The 23,533-nt window shown below is 40.9% G+C and overlaps 1 protein-coding gene across 8 annotated transcripts in view; it reads right to left on the reverse strand.

Moving 5' to 3' along the window:
* The window catches only part of LOC144593494 (signal-induced proliferation-associated 1-like protein 2), a 389,226-nt gene that overhangs the window by 251,474 nt on the left and 114,219 nt on the right, over positions 1–23,533 (reverse strand). For all 8 annotated transcript variants that reach the window (XM_078399153.1, XM_078399151.1, XM_078399145.1 and 5 more), the window contains one exon: positions 19,504–21,364. In XM_078399153.1, coding sequence (XP_078255279.1) covers positions 19,504–21,001 — 1,498 coding nt within the window. In that variant the 5' untranslated portion in view covers positions 21,002–21,364. The remainder of the gene's footprint in view (positions 1–19,503; positions 21,365–23,533) is intronic.

Raw genomic sequence — 23,533 nt, forward strand, 5'->3', positions numbered from 1 at the left:
CATTATAGATATTAGAAAAAGGCAAGTAAAATATCGAGTTGCACATTAGCACGAGCATGGAATACAAGCCAGTTTTTTTTCTTGGTTCATGTCAGGATATAAGATAAAATACCAGTCTTTCGAGGTTTGGTCTAAAATAAGTTGTTCCCATGTTACTTTGTAACTATAGATCAGATATCATCTTATAAGGGGGGCGTTAACCTTCAAATGATTTACTTTTGACTTATTTGTTTACTTACTCCTTATTGAAAGGTTTCACATATGTCTCTGTATCACAAGTGGCAAATAACCATCAAAACTACCTTTATGGCTGTGATGTTAAAATGCCTGGAATTATATTGAGTATTACTGGTAAATTGTAATCTAAAACTGACAGACCAGCTTGCCAAAATGGGAAAAGTTAATTTTCCCATTTCTGTCCATAGACTGCCCAGTATATTTTTTGTACTATTCAAATTTTAAATTGCGATTACCAGGAGTTGAATGTATTAAAGCAGCAGTTACATGTTACTTATACAAAATAGGAGAGCCAATATAAATTAATGCACAGACTAAAACAGTAAGTAAAGTAAGTATCACACACTACAGACACATGTTAATAGCATTATGGCAGACCATACCTCACTTTCAATAGCCAATGAAATTTCCGACGTCTGAAGAATGACTGAATGTTTTCCCATTCCTTGATTTAACATTTTTAAAGTGTTCAATAGTTTCACTGGTTTGGATCACCAAGACTACATGAAGTGTGCCTCAGTATTAAATGACGGATTACCAGGCTCAGCATGCAATTTTCATCCTAGCAGCACCAAATCCTTCTGCATACAATTCTGTGGTATCATAGCAAGGAATTAAGCTAAATGCTAAATGAAGCAGCAATGCAGAATTATGGCCAATTTGTAGACATATCTGCAAAGGCAATAGCATGATATTGCATTATAGATTTTGGATAAGGCAAGTAAAATATTGGGCTGCATATTAACAAAAGTTTGGAAAACGGGTCAGTTTTCCTACTGACTTTCGCCATGTGCAGTTTCAGTCATTCAATTACATGATGGATAATACTGATGTGTAATGACACTATTCCTGTCAATGGGAAAAGCAGATAAGGGGAAGCTATTAGTTACAGTAAAATTAGAAATTGGAGGTTACAATGAATGGAGCTAAAAGTTTATACAAAAATATTGTACAATGTAATTTACAGATTCAAATTTTTGGAACATCAATTTCAAGGTAGGAATAGGAAAGAACATAGGTACATTGCAGACGCACAATCACCACAATGGAGTTAGGCAAGGCTTACCAGGAATTTAAACCAGGAATTTAAATGTTGAAACACACCTTAAGGGAGCATGGATTTGGGAATGCAGTCATGTAATTATTTTTTTCTTTCTGACAGGCTGCAAAGGAGTGAACAGCCATTAAGATAACCTTAGTTCTGGAAAGCATAGCTAGTATAAACTAGAGAAATACACCTGAGAAAGAGAAAGTGTGGAGGGCCTGTTGAAACTCCAAAGGTAGCGACACTGAAAAATGCTAACTGCTGTGACCAGGATGATAATAAACTTCTTAAATCAAACTGTTCTCAATCCAGATTTTGTGTTTAATCTCAATCATCCCACTGCATGTGTGTTTCATTAAGACTAATGCCTCCTATTCCTTTTTTACTCAACTGTTTAGTGCTGTTGTTTATGCTCTTTCCCAAACCTCCTCCCACCAGTATTCCACTAGCCTGTCTGTATCACTTTCTACTTCTGTCTTACCTGTAATTACAAGGAAACGGGCAAGTTACACCTTTACTGTTCATCCTGTGGTGCAAGTTTCATGTTCTCATCACTTGAAACAACTCAAGTAAAACTGTTAATCAAGCACATTCAGCAGTTTGATGGCGCCAGGCTGACAGACTGACGTCCATGGTATTGAATATTATCATTTTTAATACCTTAATGCACATTTAATTCATTTTGTTTTTTAAGATGATAGACAGTAGAACCATTAGTTTTCCAGTGAACCTGATAAGTTTCAAGGGAGCATGGGTAATGAGGCTCCGTGAATTCAAAGGGTGCATTGGAAACATCACTTGGGGAGCCAGATGCCAGAACATTGGAGTTTTTAAATAATGGGACAGCAAATTATCAGAAAGAGAGAAGGCATCCTCATATCAGCTATCTGTGGTTTCTCAAAGTTAGATTGTTAATCGTCACCAAGTTACAAATATGCTTTTGTACAAATCTGATAAGGGGACTCGAGGTAAAAGAGCCATTAGGAGGCAGTGATCACAATATGATAAACATAGAAACATAGAAACATAGAAAATAGGTGCAGGAGTAGGCCATTTGGCCCTTCGAGCCTGCACCACCATTCAATATGATCATGGTTGATCATCCAGCTCAGTAACCTGTACCTGCCTTCTCTCCATACCCCCTGATCCCTTTAGCAAAAAGGGCCACATCTAACTCCCTCTTAAATATAGCCAATGAACTGGCCTCAACTACCTTCTGTGGCAGAGAATTCCACAGACTCACCACTCTCTGTGTGAAGAAATGTTTTCTCATCTCGGTCCTAAAAGACTTCCCCCTTATCCTTAAGCTGTGACCCCTGGTTCTGGACTCCCCCAACATCGGGAACAATCTTCCCGCATCTAGCCTCTCCAACCCCTTAAGAATTTTATATGTTTCTATAAGATCCCCCCTCAGTCTTCTAAATTCCAGCGAGTACAAGCCTAGTCTATCCAGTCTTTCTTCATATGAAAGTCCTGCCATCCCAGAGATCAATCTAGTGAACCTTCTCTGTACTCCCTCTAAGGCAAGAACATCTTTCCTCAGATTAGGAGACCAAAACTGAGTTTTATTCTACAAATTGAGAGGGAGAAGGAAAAATCAGAAATGTCAGTATTACAGTATAGCAAAGGGGATTACAGAGGCATGAGGCAGCAGTTGGCCAGAATTGACTGGAAGGAGGCCTTAGCAGGGAAGATGGTGGAACAGCAATGGCAGGTATTCCTGGGAATAATGCAGAAGTTGCAAGATCAATTTATCCCAAAGAGGAGGAAAGATTCTAAGGGGAGTAAGAGGCACCCGTGGCTGACAAGGGAAGTCAAGGACAGCATAAAAATAAAAGAGAAGACGTACAACAAAGCAAAGAAGAGTGGGAAGCCAGAGGATTGGGACTCTTTAAAAGAGCAACAGAAGATAACTAAAAGGCAATACGGGGAGAAAAGATGAGGTTCGAGGGTAAACTAGCCAATAATATAAAGGAGGATAGTAAAAGCTTTTTTAGGTATGTAAAGAGGAAAAGAATAGTCAAGGCAAATGTGGGTCCCTTGAAGACAGAAGCAGGGGAATTTATTATAGGGAACAAGGAAATCGCAGACGAGTTGAACCGGGACTTTGGATCTGTCTTCACTAAGGAAGATACAAGCAATCTCCCAGATGTTCTAGTGGACAGAGATCCTAGGGTGATGGAGGAACTGGTGATGGGTGGACTGATGGGACTGAAGGCCGATAAATCCCCAGGGCCTGATGGTCTGCATCCCAGGGTACTTAAGGAAGTGGCGCTAGAAATTGTGGACGCATTGGAGATCATTTTCCAATGTTCTATAGATTCAGGATCAGTTCCTGTGGATTGGAGGGTAGCTAATGTTGTCCCACTTTTTAAGAAAGGAGGAAGAGAGAAAACGGGAAATTATAGACCAGTTAGTCTTACATCAGTGGTGGGGAAGATGCTGGAGTCAATTATAAAAGATGAAATTGTGGAGCATTTGGATAGTAGTAACAGGATCGTTCCGAGTCAGCATGGATTTACAAAGGGAAAATCATGCTTGACTAATCTTCTGGAATTCTTTGAGGATGTAACTAGGAAAATTGACAGGGGAGAGCCGGTGGATGTGGTGTACCTCGACTTTCAGAAAGCCTTTGACAAGGTCCCACATAGGAGATTAGTGGGCAAAATTAGAGCACATGGTATTGGGGGTAGGGTACTGACATGGATAGAAAATTGGTTGGCAGACAGAAAGCAAAGAGTGGGGATAAATGGGTTCCTTTCAGAATGGCAGGCAGTGACTAGTGGGGTACTGTAAGGCTCGGTGCTGGGACCGCAGCTATTTACAATATACATTAATGACTTGGATGAGGGATTAAAAGTAACATTAGCAAATTTGCAGATGACACAAAGCTGGGGGGCAGTGTGAACTGTGAGGAAGATGCTATAAGGTTGCAGGATGACTTGGACAGATTGTGTGAGTGGGCGGATGCATGGCAGATGCAGTTTAATGTGGATAAGTGTGAGGTTATCCACTTTGGTGGTAAGAATAGGAAGGCAGAGTATTATCTGAATGGTGTCAAGTTAGGAAAAGGGGACGTACAACGAGATATGGGTGTCCTAGTGCATCAGTCACTGAAAGGAAGCATGCAGGTACAGCAGACAGTGAAGAAAGCCAATGGAATGTTGGCCTTCGTAACAAGAGGAGTTGAGTATAGGAGCAAAGAGGTCCTTCTGCAGTTGCACAGGGCCCTAGTGAGACCGCACCTGGAGTACTGTGTGCAGTTTTGGTCTCCAAATTTGAGGAAGGATATTCTTGCTATTGAGGGCGTGCAGCGTAGGTTTACTAGGTTAATTCCCGGAATGGCGGGACTGTCATATGTTGAAAGACTGGAGTGACTAGGCTTGTATACACTGGAATTTGTATACAAAGGATGAGAGGGGATCTTATTGAAACATATAAGATTATTAAGGGGTTGGACACGTTAGAGGCAGGAAACATGTTCCCAATGTTGGGGGAGTCCAGAACAAGGGGCCACAGTTTAAGAATAAGGGGTAGGCCATTTAGAACTGAGATGAGGAAAAACCTTTTCAGTCAGAGAGTTGTGAATCTGTGGAATTCTCTGCCTCAGAAGGCAGTGGAGGCCAATTCTCTGAATGCATTCAAGAGAGAGCTAGATAGAGCTCTTAAGGCTAGCAGAGTCAGGGGGTATGGGGAGAAGGCAGGAACGGGGTACTGATTGAGAATAATCAGCCAAGATCACATTGAATGGCGGTACTGGCTCGAAGGGCCGAATGGCCTCCTCCTGCACCTATTGTCTATTGAGATGAGGAAAAACTTTTTCAGTCAGAGAGTTGTGAATGTGGAATTCTCTGCCTCAGAAGGCAGTGGAAGCCAATTCTCTGAATGCATTCTAGAGAGAGCTAGATAGAGCTCTTAAGGATAGCGGAGTCAGTGGGTATGGGGAGAAGGCAGGAACGGGGTACTGATTGAGAATGATCAGCCATGATCACATTGAATGGCGGTGCTGGCTCAAAGGGCCGAATGGCCTACTCCTGCACCTATTGTCTATTGTCAAATCCACTCTCATTAATAACTTGTTTGAGGCTGTATTCACATTGCAGCAGTTAGTAATTGGATACACGGTGGAGGTGATGAAAATGTCCTTTCAGACCAGGCATAGGTCAGGTAATTTTACTAATGTAAACATTGTTCTACAAAATACAACATCAGTGCTATAACTCAGTGCCTTACACATGCAATATCAGTGACAAGAGAAAGGAAAAAAAGAATTATTTCTGAATAATATGAGATTGAATGTCCTGGCAGTAAGATGTTCCAGATCCTGTAGCTGGCCTAAGATTACCATGGATACAACAGAGTTCATCTGTTAATCATATTCAGCTACTATTTTAATCACTAAACAGAGGCAGACATGCATTTGTTGAGCGATGCACACTGGGGGCAGATTCACTTTGTGCAGCATAGTGAAACAGCAATACTAAAGCTAATCTAAAACTTATGATGTTATGATACATCTTCTGAGCATTCCCCTACCATACCTTGGCGCACTTGATACCCTCATTTATCATAACGAGATTCAGAGTACGTTATTTTGTTTTCCAGTTACAGACTGCTCAACAAAAGTATTCCGGGCACCCCCTTCACCCTTGTCATACCCCTAACATTATTGCTAACCCAATTTACATTGGTATAATAACGTCCCCCATTAAAGTCCTTTATAATAATCTTTTAGTTTTTTAGCTTCTCTGTAATTTCCCTGTATATTTGTGCCTTTATATCTGTCGCACTCAGTGGGGACCTATAGAATAAGTGCAGCAGTATAATATTCCCTCTGCTGTTTCTTAGCTTTAACCAAACAGTTTCCATCTTTGTATACAATAATATTTAATGTATATGTCCTTCCCCTTTTTGAGCCAAGTTTCTGTTATCAGTACATCAAATTCTCTGTGGCTAACTCATGCAACTTATTTACCACCATCTGCACATTCACATATACTCAGCAAACCAAATTTAATTATTTCACCTTTCACTGACTCAAGCAAAATCTTTATGCTGACCTAATCTATTATGAATGGTCTGCCCTTTACCTTCTTTGCCTTTAATTTTATGTCATCATTTCTCTTACTCCATTTGCTGGGGCATCATTAAGCTTGTCTGCTCTGTCCCTTCCCGATATACTATGGTTTTTATTATCTCTTGGAGAGGGAAAATACACTTTAACTTCACTTTGCCCTTTACTATTATCTTTTCCCTTGCCTTCCCAAATACCCCACACCCGAACTTTAGTCTCCATCTCAAGATTAAACCTTTCTCATTTCCGATTCTATCAGATTCCCATCTTCCTGCCATATCCTTTAAACATTTCCCAGCAACAGGAGCATTCCCCCATGTGAGGTTATTGGTAAGTTCCAGGGGAGGTACAACCTTTTTGGCATCTCTCCCAGAACCAGACCCAACTCCTCAAGAACCGAAAACCTTCCTTTCTGCACCATCTCTCCAATCAAACATTCAGTACATCACCTTCGTGTTCCTACACTCACCAATAAACACTGATTGTAATTCTGCAATTATTAGCTTTAAGGTTCTGCATTTTAACCTTTTCCCAAGCTTCCTAAATTCTGCCTGCAGAACTCAATATCTCTTTCTGCCTACACTTCAGGATAGCAACATATACCATAACCATGGTTGTCTATGCACTTCCTTCATCCTTGATTCTGGCACCAGAGAGGGAACTTACCATCCTGGAGTCAAGTCCGCAAACATTTAATTGTCTGTCTATACCCCATTCTATTGTCCCACCTCCCACCTCCCATACATAATGTTATTTTTCTTTTCTTTCTCGTTGCATATCTTTGTGGGAAAACTGAATTGAAATGAATTATATTCTGATTAATGCAAGGTATATTTAATGCAACGTAAAAGAGACAGAGCAAAACTGCTGATGCTGCAACTGTGAAACACAGAAAACATTTGAGGCACTGATTTAATGAAGGATCCTATAATCTGAAACATTGAATTTGTTTTTCTCCCTAAAAATGTCGCCTCAAATGCTGAGTGCTCCTCTGATTTTTGGCTTTAAACAGGTTTTATCACCCATTTCCCACATTCGATATCTTCGAAGCACTGATGTATATTCCACTATAGGATTGAGTCTAGCTGGAAAGTAACAGAGCAATGCAGCACAGGAACTGGCCCTTCAACCCACAATGCTCGTGCCGAACATGATGCCAAGTTAAACTAATGTACTCTTCCTTCACGTGGTCCATACTCCTCCATTCCCTGCATATCCAAGCACACCACAAGGACTCTATAATGGTGGTTCTTTTCTGGAAAAAGACAATATTACAATGACCTTTTCTTACCTTTATTTTTAAATACTTTGAAACAGTTTTATCCTCTTCCCATACCTTTACACTCTCCCTGGCATGTCTCCCGTCCCATCCAAAGCCATTCAGTACCGTTTTGGGGATGCAGGCAAAGCAAGGCATGCATATTGTTATTGCCTATCCAAAATTGCCTTGACAATTGTAGTTCTTCAGTACTTTCAAAGAGCTGTTGGATAGGGGGAGATTCAGTATTTATACCTAGCAATGATGAGTAATGTTGATATATTTCCAAGTCAGGATGGTGGCCCTACCAGGAGAGGAATACCACCACTTGCAGGTTTCTCGGCAGTTTGTATTTTGGTGGTGCTCTCAGAATGGCCTGGTTAAGTAAAGGCAGTACATTTTGTAAATGGCACACTGCAGTCAAGGTGTGGTGGCAGAAGAGAATGAATGTTCACTATGATGGATGGATTAGCATGGCAATGAAGCAGACTGTTTTGTCTTGGATAGTGTTTTAGAGTGTTCGGACTGCACTCCTTCTGGGTAAACGGTGGGTATGCTCTCATGCTTTTAACTTGTGCCTTTGTTGGATGGTGAAAAGGCTCTGGGATGTCAGGAGGCAAGAAATTTGTTGCATACCCTGTCATTTATTTTTGAGAAGTTACAGATAAAACTGAACGTTTTCCAATTAGTAAACATTCTACTCTGACCTCAGTGGAAGAGAGGTTATTGATGAAGGAAAAATAAGACAAGTGCTGGAGTAACACAGCAGGTCAGGCAGCATCGTTGGAGAACATGATGGGGTGACATTTCAGGTCTGGACTCTTCTTCAGACTTTGCTGTCTGGCTCATTGAGTTACTCCAGTACTTTGTTACTTTTTTTTGTAAACCAGCATCTGTAATTCCTTGTTTCTACTTATGATGGAGTTGAAAATGCTTAGGCTTAGGACATCGCCCTGAAGAACTCCATCAGCAAGTCCGGAAACTGAGATGGGTAATCAAAATCCATAAATCATTTTCTTTTGCATGTGGTATGACTCCATTCAGTGGAGTGTTTTCACGCAACTTCAAACTTTTAGTGCTTATTGATGCTACACTCAGTTAGTCATTACCCTGAAATCAAGAGCATTTGTTCTCACCTATCTAGAGCTCAGCTCTTTGGTGTATTTCAATAAGGTTGAGTGATCTGGTACCAAATGTCTTGGTGAAAGTCGTTAATAGCACTATTGAAGGAACCTTCCTTCACTTTGTTGAAGATTGAGAGATATCATGAGTGATTGAGCAGTGATTGGCTAGATTGGATTTATAATGCTTTTTGACAGGGAACTATCCACATTGTCAGAGTAAGTGCCCATATTATAAATGAGTATCTCGTAAAAGTACTGGATTAGCTTGGCAGAGATGTGGCTGGATCTTTAGAATATTATCTTATATTAGACAATAGACAATAGACAATAGGTGCAGGAGTAGGCCATTCAGCCCTTCGAGCCAGCACCGCCATTCAATGCGATCATGGCTGATCACTCTCAATCAGTACCCCGTTCCTGCCTTCTCCCCATACCCCCTCACTCCGCTATCCTTAAGAGCTCTATCCAGCTCTCTCTTGAAAGCATCCAACGAACTGGCCTCCACTGCCTTCTGAGGCAGAGAATTCCACACCTTCACCACCCTCTGACTGAAAAAGTTCTTCCTCATCTCCGTTCTAAATGGCCTACCCCTTATTCTTAAACTGTGGCCCCTTGTTCTGGACTCCCCCAACATTGGGAACATGTTTCCTGCCTCTAATGTGTCCAATCCCCTAATTATCTTATATGTTTCAATAAGATCCCCCCTCATCCTTCTAAATTCCAGTGTATACAAGCCCAATCGCTCCAGCCTTTCAACATACGACAGTCCCGCCATTCCGGGAATTAACCTAGTGAACCTACGCTGCACGCCCTCCATAGCAAGAATATCCTTCCTCAAATTTGGAGACCAAAACTGCACACAGTACTCCAGGTGCGGTCTCACCAGGGCCCGGTACAACTGTAGAAGGACCTCTTTGCTCCTATACTCAACTCCTCTTGTTACGAAGGCCAACATTCCATTGGCTTTCTTCACTGCCTGCTGTACCTGCATGCTTCCTTTCATTGACTGATGCACTAGGACACCCAGATCTCATTGAACTCCCCCTCCTCCTAACTTGACACCATTCAGATAATAATCTGACTTTCTATTCTTGCTTCCAAAGTGAATAACCTCACACTTATCTACATTAAACTGCATCTGCCATGTATCCGCCCACTCACACAACCTGTCCAAGTCACCCTGCAGCCTTATTGCATCTTCCTCACAATTCACACTACCCCCCAACTTAGTATCATCTGCAAATTTGCTAATGGTACTTTTAATCCCTTCGTCTAAGTCATTAATGTATATCGTAAATAGCTGGGGTCCCAGCACCGAACCTTGCGGTACCCCACTGGTCACTGCCTGCCATTCCGAAAGGGACCCATTTATCCCCACTCTTTGCTTTCTGTCTGTCAACCAATTTTCTATCCATGTCAGTACCCTACCCCCAATATTGTTTCATAACCTTTATTACATCCAGTGCTTTAACTATTTATTGAGATCACCCAAAATCAAATTCCTTTAAAATTGACTTCCAAAGCAGGATCATAGCTGGAATCCATGATGGATCATCCATTCAGCCCTGCTGGATGAATATGGGTGCATACGCCTATCTTGTCTTCGGCATTCAAATGATGGACCTCAAAGAAATTAGGATATTCTGAGATCTTCATTCTCCTGCCAGCAATTTAATTGACCAAACAATGCAATACTTTGAGCTGACACTTCAATTCTGCAGTCCTGTCAATTGGAAACCGATCATCACCAAGGCCTCTGACCTGCTAAGCTGCTTCTGCCAATTTGTGAAATGGATACATTTATATAAAATGCGTCAGTCATTTTTAACATTATGTCAGCAATACTGTCACTGTGGTCTTGTTTCCGAGTCTTTTTTATCCCTTTATCCCCTGCAACCTGTGATGGTGAAGGTTGGTCATGGGGAAATTTCTGACACAAACATTGCCACATCATTGGAAGTGTCTTTCTGGTTGAGATCAGCTGCTACAATTTACTGAGAGCAAAATCTCACTGCCAGTAACACACCAAACAGTGAGCACAAACATTCATACAAACCAGATGCCATCAATTGTCATTCCCCACTGTGATGAAGGTTAGAACTTGAGAGTGAAAAGAACAATCACAGCTAAAGATCTAACAAACTACATGTTCTTGAAGTGTAGATCACACCATGTCAGCAAAGGAAATCAGATGAGTAATATCTAGGGCACGGAGGCAACTCATCTTTTTGACAAAATACTACTCTTTTCTCTTGACAATTTTTAATCATGTCAGTACCTAAAAATTTAGTCATCCAAAAGCAGAGTTCTGATTTTCACTATACTTTAGGAAAGATGCATAGGCTTTAGAGAGTGCAAAGGAGATCTATAGAAAGAGATCCAAAGAAGAAGGGTCTCGACCCGAAAATTTTCACCCTTCTCTCCAGAGATGCTGCCTGACCTGCTGAGTTAATCCAGCATTTTGTGTGTATTATACAAAGAGCAGTTTTAGTTACAAATTAACTAGACGGGTGTGCACCCGCTGGGTGCAAATCATTGCTGCGGGCGTGGCTGAGGGAGGGGTGATAGTGGGGGTTGAGGAGGGATGGAGTGGGTGAGGGGGAGGGGAGGATGGGGGTTGAGGGGGGATGGAGTGGGTGAGGGGAGGGGTAAGGGGGGTTCTCGGGGTATCGATAAGGGGGGTTCAGGGGAGATCGAGTGGGTGGGGAAGGGGGGAAGGGAGGAGGGGGGGATAAGGGGGGTTGAGGGGGGGTGGAGTGGAGTGGGGGGGGTGCTGGACCAATGCAGGAGAGGTTTGGGACTGCAACCATTGGGTGGAAAGCTCTCCGTGGACCCGTTGCCGGGCGGGGAGTGGCCCCTGGGGCCGTGCCTGACCCAGCAAGCCTTCCGATCCGTGGACCCATTGCCGGGCGGGGAGCGTCCCCCGGGGTCGTGGGCGGGAAAGGGGGGACAGGAAAGGGTAGAGGGAGGCACTCACGTTGGCCCCGGGCGTCCATCGCGTCGGGCAGAGGGAGCCATGGACCCGAAACTTCTCCTGCAGCGGTCGGGAACAAACAGCAGCGATGGCCATCTTGTTGGACCGTGTTGGGCCCTCAGCCGCTGCGCTGCACCATGGGTGGGTCAGGCGCGGGGCACGCCGGGATGGGTGCGGGTCCTCCCAGGGGTGGGGTGAGCGCATATTAAAGTTTATTAGGTAAATTGTTTTTTAAAAGTAACAACAGTGGATTTATTCAGACCACGGGGGAATGGTGAGAATGGCGAGTAGATTGTGTACCTTTTTTCCTGGATGGAAACCGCACAAAGAAACAAACGCACAAAGGAACAACTACGGCACAAACATAAGCGACAGACAGACAGATAAGCTAAGTTATTTCTTGGGAATTGTAATAAAGTGCTTAAGTACACGCTAATATACAACGCATCATTTTATTGAAGCACTTACATCATAGGACCTTACATTACACTTACATTACAGCTCCGAGCTGCTACATCTACTGCCTGACGTAGGCGAGTTCTTAATATTATAAAGCACGTACTAGGCGGGACTACTACTAACAAGCACTACGATTGGCTAGCATGCAATAGCCCATCTACAGGAATCATGACATGTATTGACAGCAGTTAGTGAGATATTGTCATATAGTTAAATAGCTTGGAAACAGGCCCTTCAGCACAATTAGTCTAAACTGATCATTACCCATTTAACACTAATCCTACACCAATTCATTTTATTCTCTCCACATTCCCCTTAATTACTTGCAGATTTCACCAGTCACCTATCTACCAAGGCCATTTTCGATGGCCAATTAATTTACCAATCTGCACATATTTTACAGCTCTGGACATCAACATAGAATCCAAGTCATCGGAGCTGTGAGGGCTAAAGATGCCATAACAAATTAATGGTCTCAATGTGGGATATCTGTGTAGATAATATAATATGCTTCTCACAATACTGTACACATGCAGTATTGTGCACAGGTAAATATCTGTTATGACAAAGAGCAATTATGTCATGGGTTTGTACCCCCCCCCCCCCCTTTGTATTTTAAGCATGAACCCAAAACGGATCCCTGCCTTCCACTGGAGCTCTTCCAGCAATGAAGCATCTATGTTTCTGGTTAAAGAGGGTGCCTCCAAAGACCAGTGTCAGTTGGGCCAAGCCCAGAGCTGAGATGAGGAGCTCAGGGCTGCACATTGGCTGGCATGGTGAGTATGAATGATGCTGGGGACTGCCACCAGCTGCTCTCTATTGACAGATTGTTGAAATGCAATGGAAGCTGCCATCTCCCCATCTTTATTTGTCTCCACATTCTCTTCTCAATGGAAGCAACCTTTACAACCAGTGACCACTGTTGATAGGGTTGCCAACCTTCTCACTCCCATATAAGGGACAAGGTGACGTCACCGCCCCGCGCCCCACGTGACCTCACCCAGCCAGTGGTCACGTGCTCCCGCTCCACCAATGGCAGCTGCCCGGGCCGAGAGGCGGGTTGCTACGCAATCTCCGATAGGTGGCGCCCGGGCCTACACTGTCCGGGCCTACAGTGTCTGGGCCTACAGCGCCGTCCAGGCCTAATACGGGACAAGGGCGGTCCCGTATGGGACAAACCAATTTAGCCCAAAATACGGGATCTCCTGGCTAATATGGGACAGTTGACAACCCTAACTGTTGAGCTTATTACTATGGAAAAGTCTCTGGGATGGGGAGAGCTGTACAGATAAACAGAGGGAGAGAGAAAGCTTCCAAAGCACTCAACTGTGCTGGCTCAGGTGTAGTCCTGAGCACCATACCTCTGTGCTAAACAGATACACCACACAACATTACCCACCTGACTCCAGTCCTCACAGTCAACCTCTCCAGGCTGAGCTGTGAGGTACTTTACTGTTGCATTTGCACCCGGTCCTTGACACAGCAACAGTCAGCACATTAATTTACACTGGATTCCTGGCATAGCAGCACACCTTTTTTAAAATATAATGTTGTAATTATTCCCTTTTCTGCCGACCCCATTAGCACTCTTTTTGCTTTTAGTGCATCGTGTTTGCCAAGGTACCAGTATAGTTCCAGTCAGTAAAGAGTTTGTTTCCCCACTATCTTAGTGTGACCAGGACAATGTAAATGAATGTGTAGCACGCCCTTCAAATTCCAAGAATAGCAAGTCTTGAGATTGCATTTTAGAAATATAAACAAAGGAATTTTCTTTACAATATATTATCTTTCCATAATTTTGTGGCAATAAATGCAAGTTGTCAGCACTCAGCATTTTGAATCTTATGGGTACAGTAGAGTTAACGTGGATTCATAATTATAAAAATTTAAAAACTGCACAAGCTGATCAGTACCAAATATAAGATTTGAAGTATGATTGATGGAAAATGTGCAATGAAGGTACCAATTTAATGTCAATATAAAGCATTTCTCTTGTGGAGGCATTGTTTAGTGTTTAAAAAACTGTCCCTGCCAAACAGTAATAACAAGAAAATGTTTATGGTTATGCAGCAAAGAACATTTACTGATTTTAAAAGAGCAAGTTTAAAATATATATTTTTTACATTTTGTTGAAATATTGTTCTGACCCTTCATAACTATAATGATGCAGCCTAGCGCTACATCCAGGACAAAAAGGTAATTCTAATTTATGACCTGTTACTTTGATGTTCATAATTTTTTACTCAAAGTATGTAACAACCAATCCAAACATATCTGCATATCTGACTATTTCTAACTCATTGCACTGTAGTTTACACAGGACAATTGTCACAAGGCTCTGTATCGGATTCCCTAATAGTGGCCACTCATTTACAAGTTCGCAGCTTGGCCATATACCATTTCATTTAAACTACTTACTCAGAGTTGACATTTTTAATTCAGTTCAGCTTTTTTTTAATTTTCTTGCTCATGGAGTAACCATTGATCAGAAATTTAACTGGATCAGCTGCATAACTATAATAGGTTCAAGAACAAGTTATATTCTGAGTATCCTATGGTGAAGTAGAGGGGTGGATTGTGAGGAAGTTACCTGTTGACACCCAGCTTTCCATTACCTATAAGGCATAAAAACAGAACTGGAATGGAATACCCTTCACTTGTTCTCCATTGGCCTGGATAGGTGGAGCTCAACAAATCTTAAGAAGCAAGAAAAAAGCAACCTGCTTATTTGGCAGCCTACATATTTACTCCATCCCTCCAGAGGTTATATCTATCATTGCTAAATTATTTCCCCAGGCCACTGTGCCAGCATCTCCCAAATCGTAATAACAGCGGTCAGATGGGAACATTACTGCCTGGAGGGTTCTCACATAGTGCCCACTCAGCCAGAAGGAAGGACTGGCAGGCCAGGCCCCTATTCGTCCACCAAGGACTGGAGAAGAGGGAGAGATGGAGCCGGCAACGACATACACAATCATATCATATCATATCATATCATATATATACAGCCGGAAACAGGCCTTTTCGGCCCTCCAAGTCCGTGCCGCCCAGCGATCCCCATACATTAACACTATCCAACACCCACTAGGGACAATTTTTTTTAAACATTTACCCAGCCAATTAACCTACATACCTGTACGTCTTTGGAGTGTGGGAGGAAACCGAAGATCTCGGAGAAAACCCACGCAGATCACGGGGAGAACGTACAAACTCCTTACAGTGCAGCACCCGTAGTCAGGATCGAACCTGAGTCTCCGGCGCTGCATTCGCTGTAAAGCAGCAACTCTACCGCTGCGCTACCGTGCAAGGTCTGGTAAGAAAGTGAACCTGGGTCTTACTTTCCGCGGCCTAAATGTCGGCTGCAGGAGGCGCTCCCGGGGCACAAAGGCTGAAGGTGACTGGGTGAAGAGAGGAACAATGGTTTGCTGTACTATCTGGATGGAGATAACAGCTAGAGGCCCTGCAGCAGCCCAAGGCTCCCCTGGTTCGGGCATGGCACTAGAGGATTGAGCGCATGGACCAAACAAGCATGCGGTCTCAGTGGACTATTTCTATAAACTTTGTACAAATTGGGGATTGTGCTTAGGTATGGCGATACATTACTGAACTGTAGGCAAAAAACGAGTTTCACTGAATGTCTGTGGATGTGATAAAAGAACCATTGACTGTCCAGTTTAATCCCTGGTCATTCATTGTTATAAAGTCCAAGTCCTGGAACTCGCTGCCCAACAATGTTGTTGTGGCTCACAGAATTGACTCACCACTACCTTGTTAAGAGCAAGTAAAATGCTGGCCTTGACATCAATGCCAGATTCCAAAAAATAAAAAAATCAGAAACATTTGATATTTAATTTGTTTAAATAACAGCTGCTCAAGAATGCCTCAGATTTCAGCCCCTCATTAAGTGGAATTAAATCCAAAGCAATAATAAAAACTGAAGACCTTAAGTTTTACCTGATTTCTTTGACCAAATCCTCCTTCTCTTTCATTAATCGCACACATATTATGTTTATTGCCCCATTTCCCTGCCACTATTCAGTCTTCTCCTTCACTATTATTCCCCTGACCAGTGTATCTCACAAACAGATGTAACAACAATTTGAGAGCCATGTGCAGCACCTTTAAAATAAAGTGAATGAAAGTGTAAGTGACTTGTGGTTGACATTTATAGCCACATGGTTTTCTAATGAAGCAAATTAAATTTTTCAGCTCAGCCTCTAGGGACCATTTCTACCCTTTTAAAAATAAAACTGATTTATACTGTACATTTCAAACTATAGTAATGTCTAAGTTCTGCTTTGTTTTATCCAGGAATCAAATCAAAATCTCAAATCAAGCTGTTGGAATGAAGCACAGGCTATACACATGGTCACTATTAAAATCCCCATGTTGACACTTTGTGGCAACACATAGAAGTCTCCTTCATAGTATCTTAAACACCTAGGAATAAACCAAGAATTATAGAATCTAGGATCTTGAAGGTATATAGTATGGGAATTAGATTGCCCAATTAATTGTAAATTATGATTGTACTTCAAATTTGAAGAAAGAATTTTGATTAAATTCATAACTAATATGCATGAGAAAATAGTTTATTGTGTCAGATGCTCACAATTAACAGGCCATTGAATCATGAGGTCACAAGAGGTAAGAAATTGTTTAAGGATTTTACGGAGGTTTTTAACACAATTTTTATACAATTGTAAATTATTAAAGTTTTTTTAAGACAAAAGTTGCAGCATCGGGTTAGGAATTGCATTGCTCTTTTTGTAGTTTTTGTGAAAAAAGTGATTTTATTTTTTAGCAATCACTGATGAAGTTAGTGAGTTGTGCATATCTTGATAACAATTATTAACCAACATAATTTAATTGATTAATTTTATCCAGGACCAAAAAAGACTTCTGACAGAAGTAAATAAATAGAAGAAAATAAAGCAAATAAAGCACCAGACTAAATAATTCTGCCAAATTCCACTGAGAATTTTGGAGCTAACTCCATCTCATCTTTCACTTCCTCTATCATATGTTACACGTGTATATATGTAACTATTGTTCAAACATTTGATAGATTGTGAACTAACTTCACTTTTATCATGGAATACTCCTGATGAAAAGTGAAAACCTGATGTCCACTGCTCCAAAGGGAAAAACATTTTGGCCTCACTGTTTCTTGAAAAACCAAACACATTCACAGATTTCAAAATATACAATATCTTTGAAACTGTAATCAAAATATATAAAAATTAGATTTTACAATTACATTGAATTCTTCTGCAGTTGTTATTTTACGTGTTAGTCAATCATAACATTCTCATTTGGATATAATTTACCCTAACAGTTGGAACTAGCTTTCTATCACATCTCTGTATTTAGTATATGTACAATTTCCCACTGCATGATCTGCACAAAGTCTACGTTGCACCTAAAATTTCGTACCATACCCAAAGTACCACTAGTATTAAAGTTGTGTCCCTCACTGTTAGAATTTGACCTGTTTTTTCCTCCAATAGACACAAGGGGAGCTCGGTTTATCCTCCCAGGAATAGAGGTAGAGAGCTATATGACTGAGATATCTAAAATTGAGAGGGATAGAGATGGGGTAGATTGCAGGAAACTTTTCCCCATATCAGAGGTGGATAAAACTATAGGACATAGGTTTAAATGGGAAGAAATTTACTGGGGATATGAGGGGCATCTTCTTCACCCAGAGGATGGTAAGTACCTGCAATGAACTGAGTGATTGAAGCTGATAGCATTTAAGAAACATCTCGACAAGCATTTGAACCACTTAGGCAGAGAGGGCTAATGACCAAGCGTAGGGCGATGGGATTAACTCTGGATGGGTGCTCAGTAGTTGGAGTGGACAAGTGGGGCTGAGTGGCTTGTTGCCATGCTGTACAATTCTGATTCTTTGAGTCAGAAGATTCTGGATTCAAGGGCTTTGACAAACAATAGCACAAAATTAAAGGTAACCCTCAAATGTAATGTCTGAGGTATTAAATCAGGCAAATGGGCTTTGGAATGAAGCACTGAATTAAGTGTGCTCGCTTAGGTGGAGTAAGGGGACTCTCCTGGCTTGTTAATGAAAAAATAATCACCAAAAACAAATGATTTAGTCATTGTCATATTGCTCTTTATTGGACCTCGATGAGCAGAAATTTGTACCGGGGCTTCTACTTCAAAAGTAATTCATTGTCTTTAGGGATTCTATGTTATTAAAAAAGATTTTAAAAATAAATAAAAACGCCGACCATAACTCAGTAATATTGGAACCTGGATTTCCCCACAAGAGGAGCAAATAAGTCCTTAACATTAAACTGCTGTTCTGCACTCAAGATCCAATCCAAGAGTGCTATTGTTGTATTAATTGTTGTACTTATCATTAATGGAAGTATAACTGTTTACTTTGTGAGCTTCATGTAAACAAGTTATTTCAATGCATTCTGATATATGTGACAATAAACTAAATATTACACCTTCCAAACTCATGACCTCGACCAGTTAGAAGGACAAGGGCAGCAGAAGTATGGAAGCACCACCACCTTACTTGCCATCCAAGCCACACAACAGCCTGACCTGGCAATACATCTCCTTCACTGACACTGGGTCAAATTCCTGGAACATTCTCCCAAATAGCAAACTTGGTACATCACCCAAGTACCATACTTGGCTGCTGCTCACTGGTACCTTCTCCAAGGTGGAAATCTACTTTGCCAGATATACTTTTAAAAAGGCAAAAAGTGTTTAAGAAGCATTTTTAAAATGAGTGAGAATAGTTTCATGGAAAACTCATGACTCTTTTGCTAATTAGATACTAATTAGCTTTTTTAACCCATTATTCAGCCATTAGCAGCAGCACTACTTCTGTTCAGCCATTCACTTAGATCAGGACTGATCTCATCTCAATGCACATTCCGTTGTCTCTAATAACTTTGTCCGACAAAGAAAAAACTACCCATCTCAATCTTGAAAGTTTCAGTTGATCCCAGCATCTGGAAACACTTTATTTTTCTAATGATTGTGCTAGGTTGGGTTGAGAAGGGTAGAACTCCAGAATTTCTACCATCATTTCCTAATAATATTGTCTGAAATCATTTCTACAGGGTCTAGCTTTAGTTTAATGATGTCAAAAAAAGGGACAGAGATACAAATATAGAAAGATGTAAAAAAAATGTGGATGCTAAACAGAGTGAAAGCAACTTAAAGTCAAGAAATAATCTCCCATGAGGAAAGAATAATGTGGAAACAACAGATGTGACTGAAGAAAGTGGAATTTTCCACTGCAGGTCAAATACTGTAAAAGGTGAAAAAAGTCAGACCTGAAATCCTTACCTTTCCCATAGAAGTATTTGCGATAATAATATGCTCCAAGATCAATGTGCTCAATGATGTATCGCTTCACTTTCTCTCGGTGGATTGCTTGGTTTTCTCGTGGCACCTCTAATACGGACACACCTGCGTTAGTGCAGTGAGAGCTGAGTGAAGATTCAAAGGAGCAGCTTTCGCTGCATGTAAACGAACAGGAGTTGGCTCTGGAAAGTGCAATGCGTCTCTCCCCTTCTCCTCCAATCTCATTCCTGAAGTAAGGACAAGCCAAAGTCAAGTTATTGCTTTTTCCATCTCCCTCGTCAGAATCCATGCCTTCCTTCGAATTCAGTTCCTCCTTGCTGCCTGTTGGCGATTCACAATTTGCAGAGTAACCTCCAGGGATTGGATGCTGTGAAGCAGCAGAAGCACCGGTAGTTATATTTTTTCTTTGCCCCACATTAGCCCTGTTTGCCATTGCTTCATTCACATTAAACAGAATGCTCTGGACATCATAGTGTGCAAAGCACTTATGACACATCCATAATTGGTTGCTTTTCTCCAATCTGTTTTCTTCTTGTTCAAAAGAGAACTTTAATGCGTCATGTTCACTTTTTGCAGTTCTCAGTTTTCTAAAGAGGGATGCCTCAATTGTTTCAGGTTTCAGCCTCCGTTTGAATGGCTTATCCTTGTCTTTACAAAAGAAAAGTGGGCTATCAATATAATCAAATCCTGAAATCCTGACAAAATCAGCTTGCGAAATGCGAGCTGCTGCTTGCAGGCTGGGTGATATTCCAGAGTCAGAGCGCAACAGATCATCAAACCCAAGTGGGCCAGGACTCCTCTGTTCTACGCTTTCACCTCTATACCCTCTAAGCATGGCAAAGAAACTGTCACCAGTGATACCTTGGCGATCAATTGAAGAAGTGCTTCCATATTCACGATGAAGAGCAGCACCCGTGTTAGGATTTACAGCATTCTGATCGAGAACATCTTCAGAATCTATGTCACTGATAGTAACATCACTGTTGCTTCGCTGTCTTATTGGGTGAAGCCCCCTTTGTGGGGACCTGGTGAAGAGGTCTCCAAAAACATATCCAGCCTCTGCAAAATCCAAGTCCTCAGTAATGTCCACCGTCTCTTCAGATAGACCTTCAATGCTTTGGTCATTCTGTCCATTCTGACTGGCTCGCATTATGGATAGGGTATCATAACTGGCTAATGATCTACTATCCCATGACATTAAGTTACTACTTGTTCCTTCTTTTGAAAAGTCTTTCTTTGGAGGCCACTCGGAGATTCTTGCCCTAACGCCCATTTTTGGTACAGAAGGTGTTCCATTAACCTGACTAATGCTATCTAATTTGCAGGGAATGGGAGGTCCCATGTTACCATTAAAAACTTTGTATTTTCTAGTAAATAAATCATCAGACTGCATACTTCTAATAGATTCCACTGAGAATCCTGGAGCGCCACTGAAATGAGACTGTTCTTCGTGTGCTAGTTTTTTATCATTCATATCCATCCAGAAAACAAGCAACCATTCTTAATTTAAGATGAGTCAAGTCCACTTCATCACCGTATAGTGAATGATGTGATGCAATGTACATAGACTGGGAAGAATGATTCTTTTTAAATTAAGATACCTGTAATAGCTGCAGTTTGAATATTCAGGTATACCATCTTCTACATCCAACTATTTTAAAAGCACCTGGATGAAATCAACAAGATTTGTAGTCAGAGTTGTGCATCCTGTATCCTTTTTGCATCAGCGTTCAGTTTGTGAAAACTGCACATTACTCATTTTCATCAAAACTTGCAGTGAAGCAGCAGCTCAAAAAGCAGTGATGGGCTACACAATGTTTCAGAGTGAATGTTGGTTAATAATCTGCAGGAGAAATAAACAAATGAAATTGTAATTAGTGACTGCATGGGGAAGCAAAACACAATTTAAATTATCAATAGAAACTACTAAATTAAAGAAAACTGTACACTGCAAGGGCCAGGAAGCGAGCAGGCAAGATCATCTCTGACCCCTCTCACCTGGCCACAAACTCTTTGAAGCACTTCCCTCTGGAAGGCGACTCCGGACTATCAAAGCAGCCACAGCCAGACATTAAAATAGCTTTTTTCCACGAGTGGTAGTTCTACTCAATAACCAAAGTCTGTAGTTTCTTTTTTGCTCTGGTTTATTTTCACACACATGTTTAGACCGTAATGTTGTATCCCTATTGTTTTGATGTGTTTATGCTTTATTCTTAATTGTTAACTGTATGTTTGTGTTGTTATTTGTGAGCACCAAGCCACATTCCTTGTATATGCACATACTTGGCCAATAAACTTATTCATTCATTCAAAACTGGAAAATAAATCTGAGTTTCCTGACTGCAACTCATTATTAGTAAAATTTTAAAAGCTTTTGATATATAATGATACCCAATATATATAAATATAATTATATACAAACATTGCTAGAGTTGACATTATTATGAAGAACGATTGGTAGAATTTTGAGCAACTAACATGAATGGCCACATTTCACTGCAGAACTTCAAGACTGAAATAAAAACAAATCATGCTCTCGAGGGAAAATATTAATCAAGAAAATTATTTGCAGAATTTTTCTATGGAGTTCAGGTAAGACCTGAAATCCAAAATATCCTGAAAGAGCCTAAACGTTGTGATTGTCTATAGCACAAACTTGCTGCAGTTTCCCAGAGCATGGAAATCCACCCACACTGATCAAGTGCCAGATAATAATTGGCACATGATCAGTCCAGCAATTCCATTCCCTTTAATGGAGAGGATTGGCTCCAGGGAGATTAGAGTTCACGTGATTTACATTTTTTATGTCAATACATCTGTTTTTAAGTGTTTTCTAGTGTTTAAAATGTACAAAATATTTTCCTTTCATTATTCCTTAATTTTAAGATTAACTTCAAACATTTAATGTCCACGTTGACTATCAAGAACCCACTTAGACATTAATCCTACCCTAATCTATTTTATTCTCCCTATTTTCACATCATCTCTGGGCAGATTCCACCACTCACCTTCATGAAATGGATAATTTGCGTGGCAAATTAATCTAGCAAACCACACATTTTTGGGGATATGGGAGGAAACAGGAAAATGATGGGAAACCCATGCAGTCACTGCACACAGAAAACACTGGAGATCAAAACGGAACCTGGGTCAATGGAACTGTGAAACAGCACATACCTTAGCATAAAATTTTAAGTTGTTTTTGATTATATTTGAATATCTATTAATCTCAGCATCAATCACTAATATTCAGTCTGCTGATAGTTTTAACATCAAACGAGCCTGATGGCAAATCTTTCTGCAAGATCAGTCTTTGGAGGACTTGGCTGATGCTAGTTGAAGATGCATTGCAGGTGGCTGTGCTGTAATGTGCGCTTCAAAAGGCAGAAACAAGATGAGCTTTGTGACAGTCAACATACAGATCATTCACTGGTCAATCAACTAGCACTCTTTGGAAGTATCTATATAATTAAATAAGCACCCAAAAAAGATTAAGGGGGTGCTGTGAGTTCATGAATCCAGAAAAGATGCTTCATGTTACCACATCTATGAGGAACAAGTGCAGATAGATCATCACTCACAGAGGAAGTCAGTAATAACTATCCAAAGGCCAGAAATGACCATGAGTCGCATAAATATCTCCATTATTACTGGGATTAAGAACAATCTCAACAAATAAGCATATTTTTTGTTTGATTTAATAGTCTCATAAAACAACTGAATACATTTGATTTTAATAATGGACTAAAAACAAGAATATTTGCATGTGTGACTTGAATTCCTTTGAGATATCACCCCCAACCACACTAATTGAGTAGCATCTCGAAGGCACATTGCACAAAAGTATTTTAGTGTTTTGATTGATATAGTCTCTCCAAAGTCAAATACAGTAAATGCTGAAAATAGGAGGTTAGGCAACATCTATGGAGAAAGAAGTAGTGTTTCTCACTAACCTTTCATCAGAAATACGAATCGTCTGGGATAAAGTACGTTTTAAGTAGCTGAGGAAGTG

Source organism: Rhinoraja longicauda, chromosome 5 (genome assembly GCF_053455715.1).
Source record: "Rhinoraja longicauda isolate Sanriku21f chromosome 5, sRhiLon1.1, whole genome shotgun sequence".
In the NCBI taxonomy this organism is placed as follows: domain Eukaryota; kingdom Metazoa; phylum Chordata; class Chondrichthyes; order Rajiformes; family Arhynchobatidae; genus Rhinoraja; species Rhinoraja longicauda.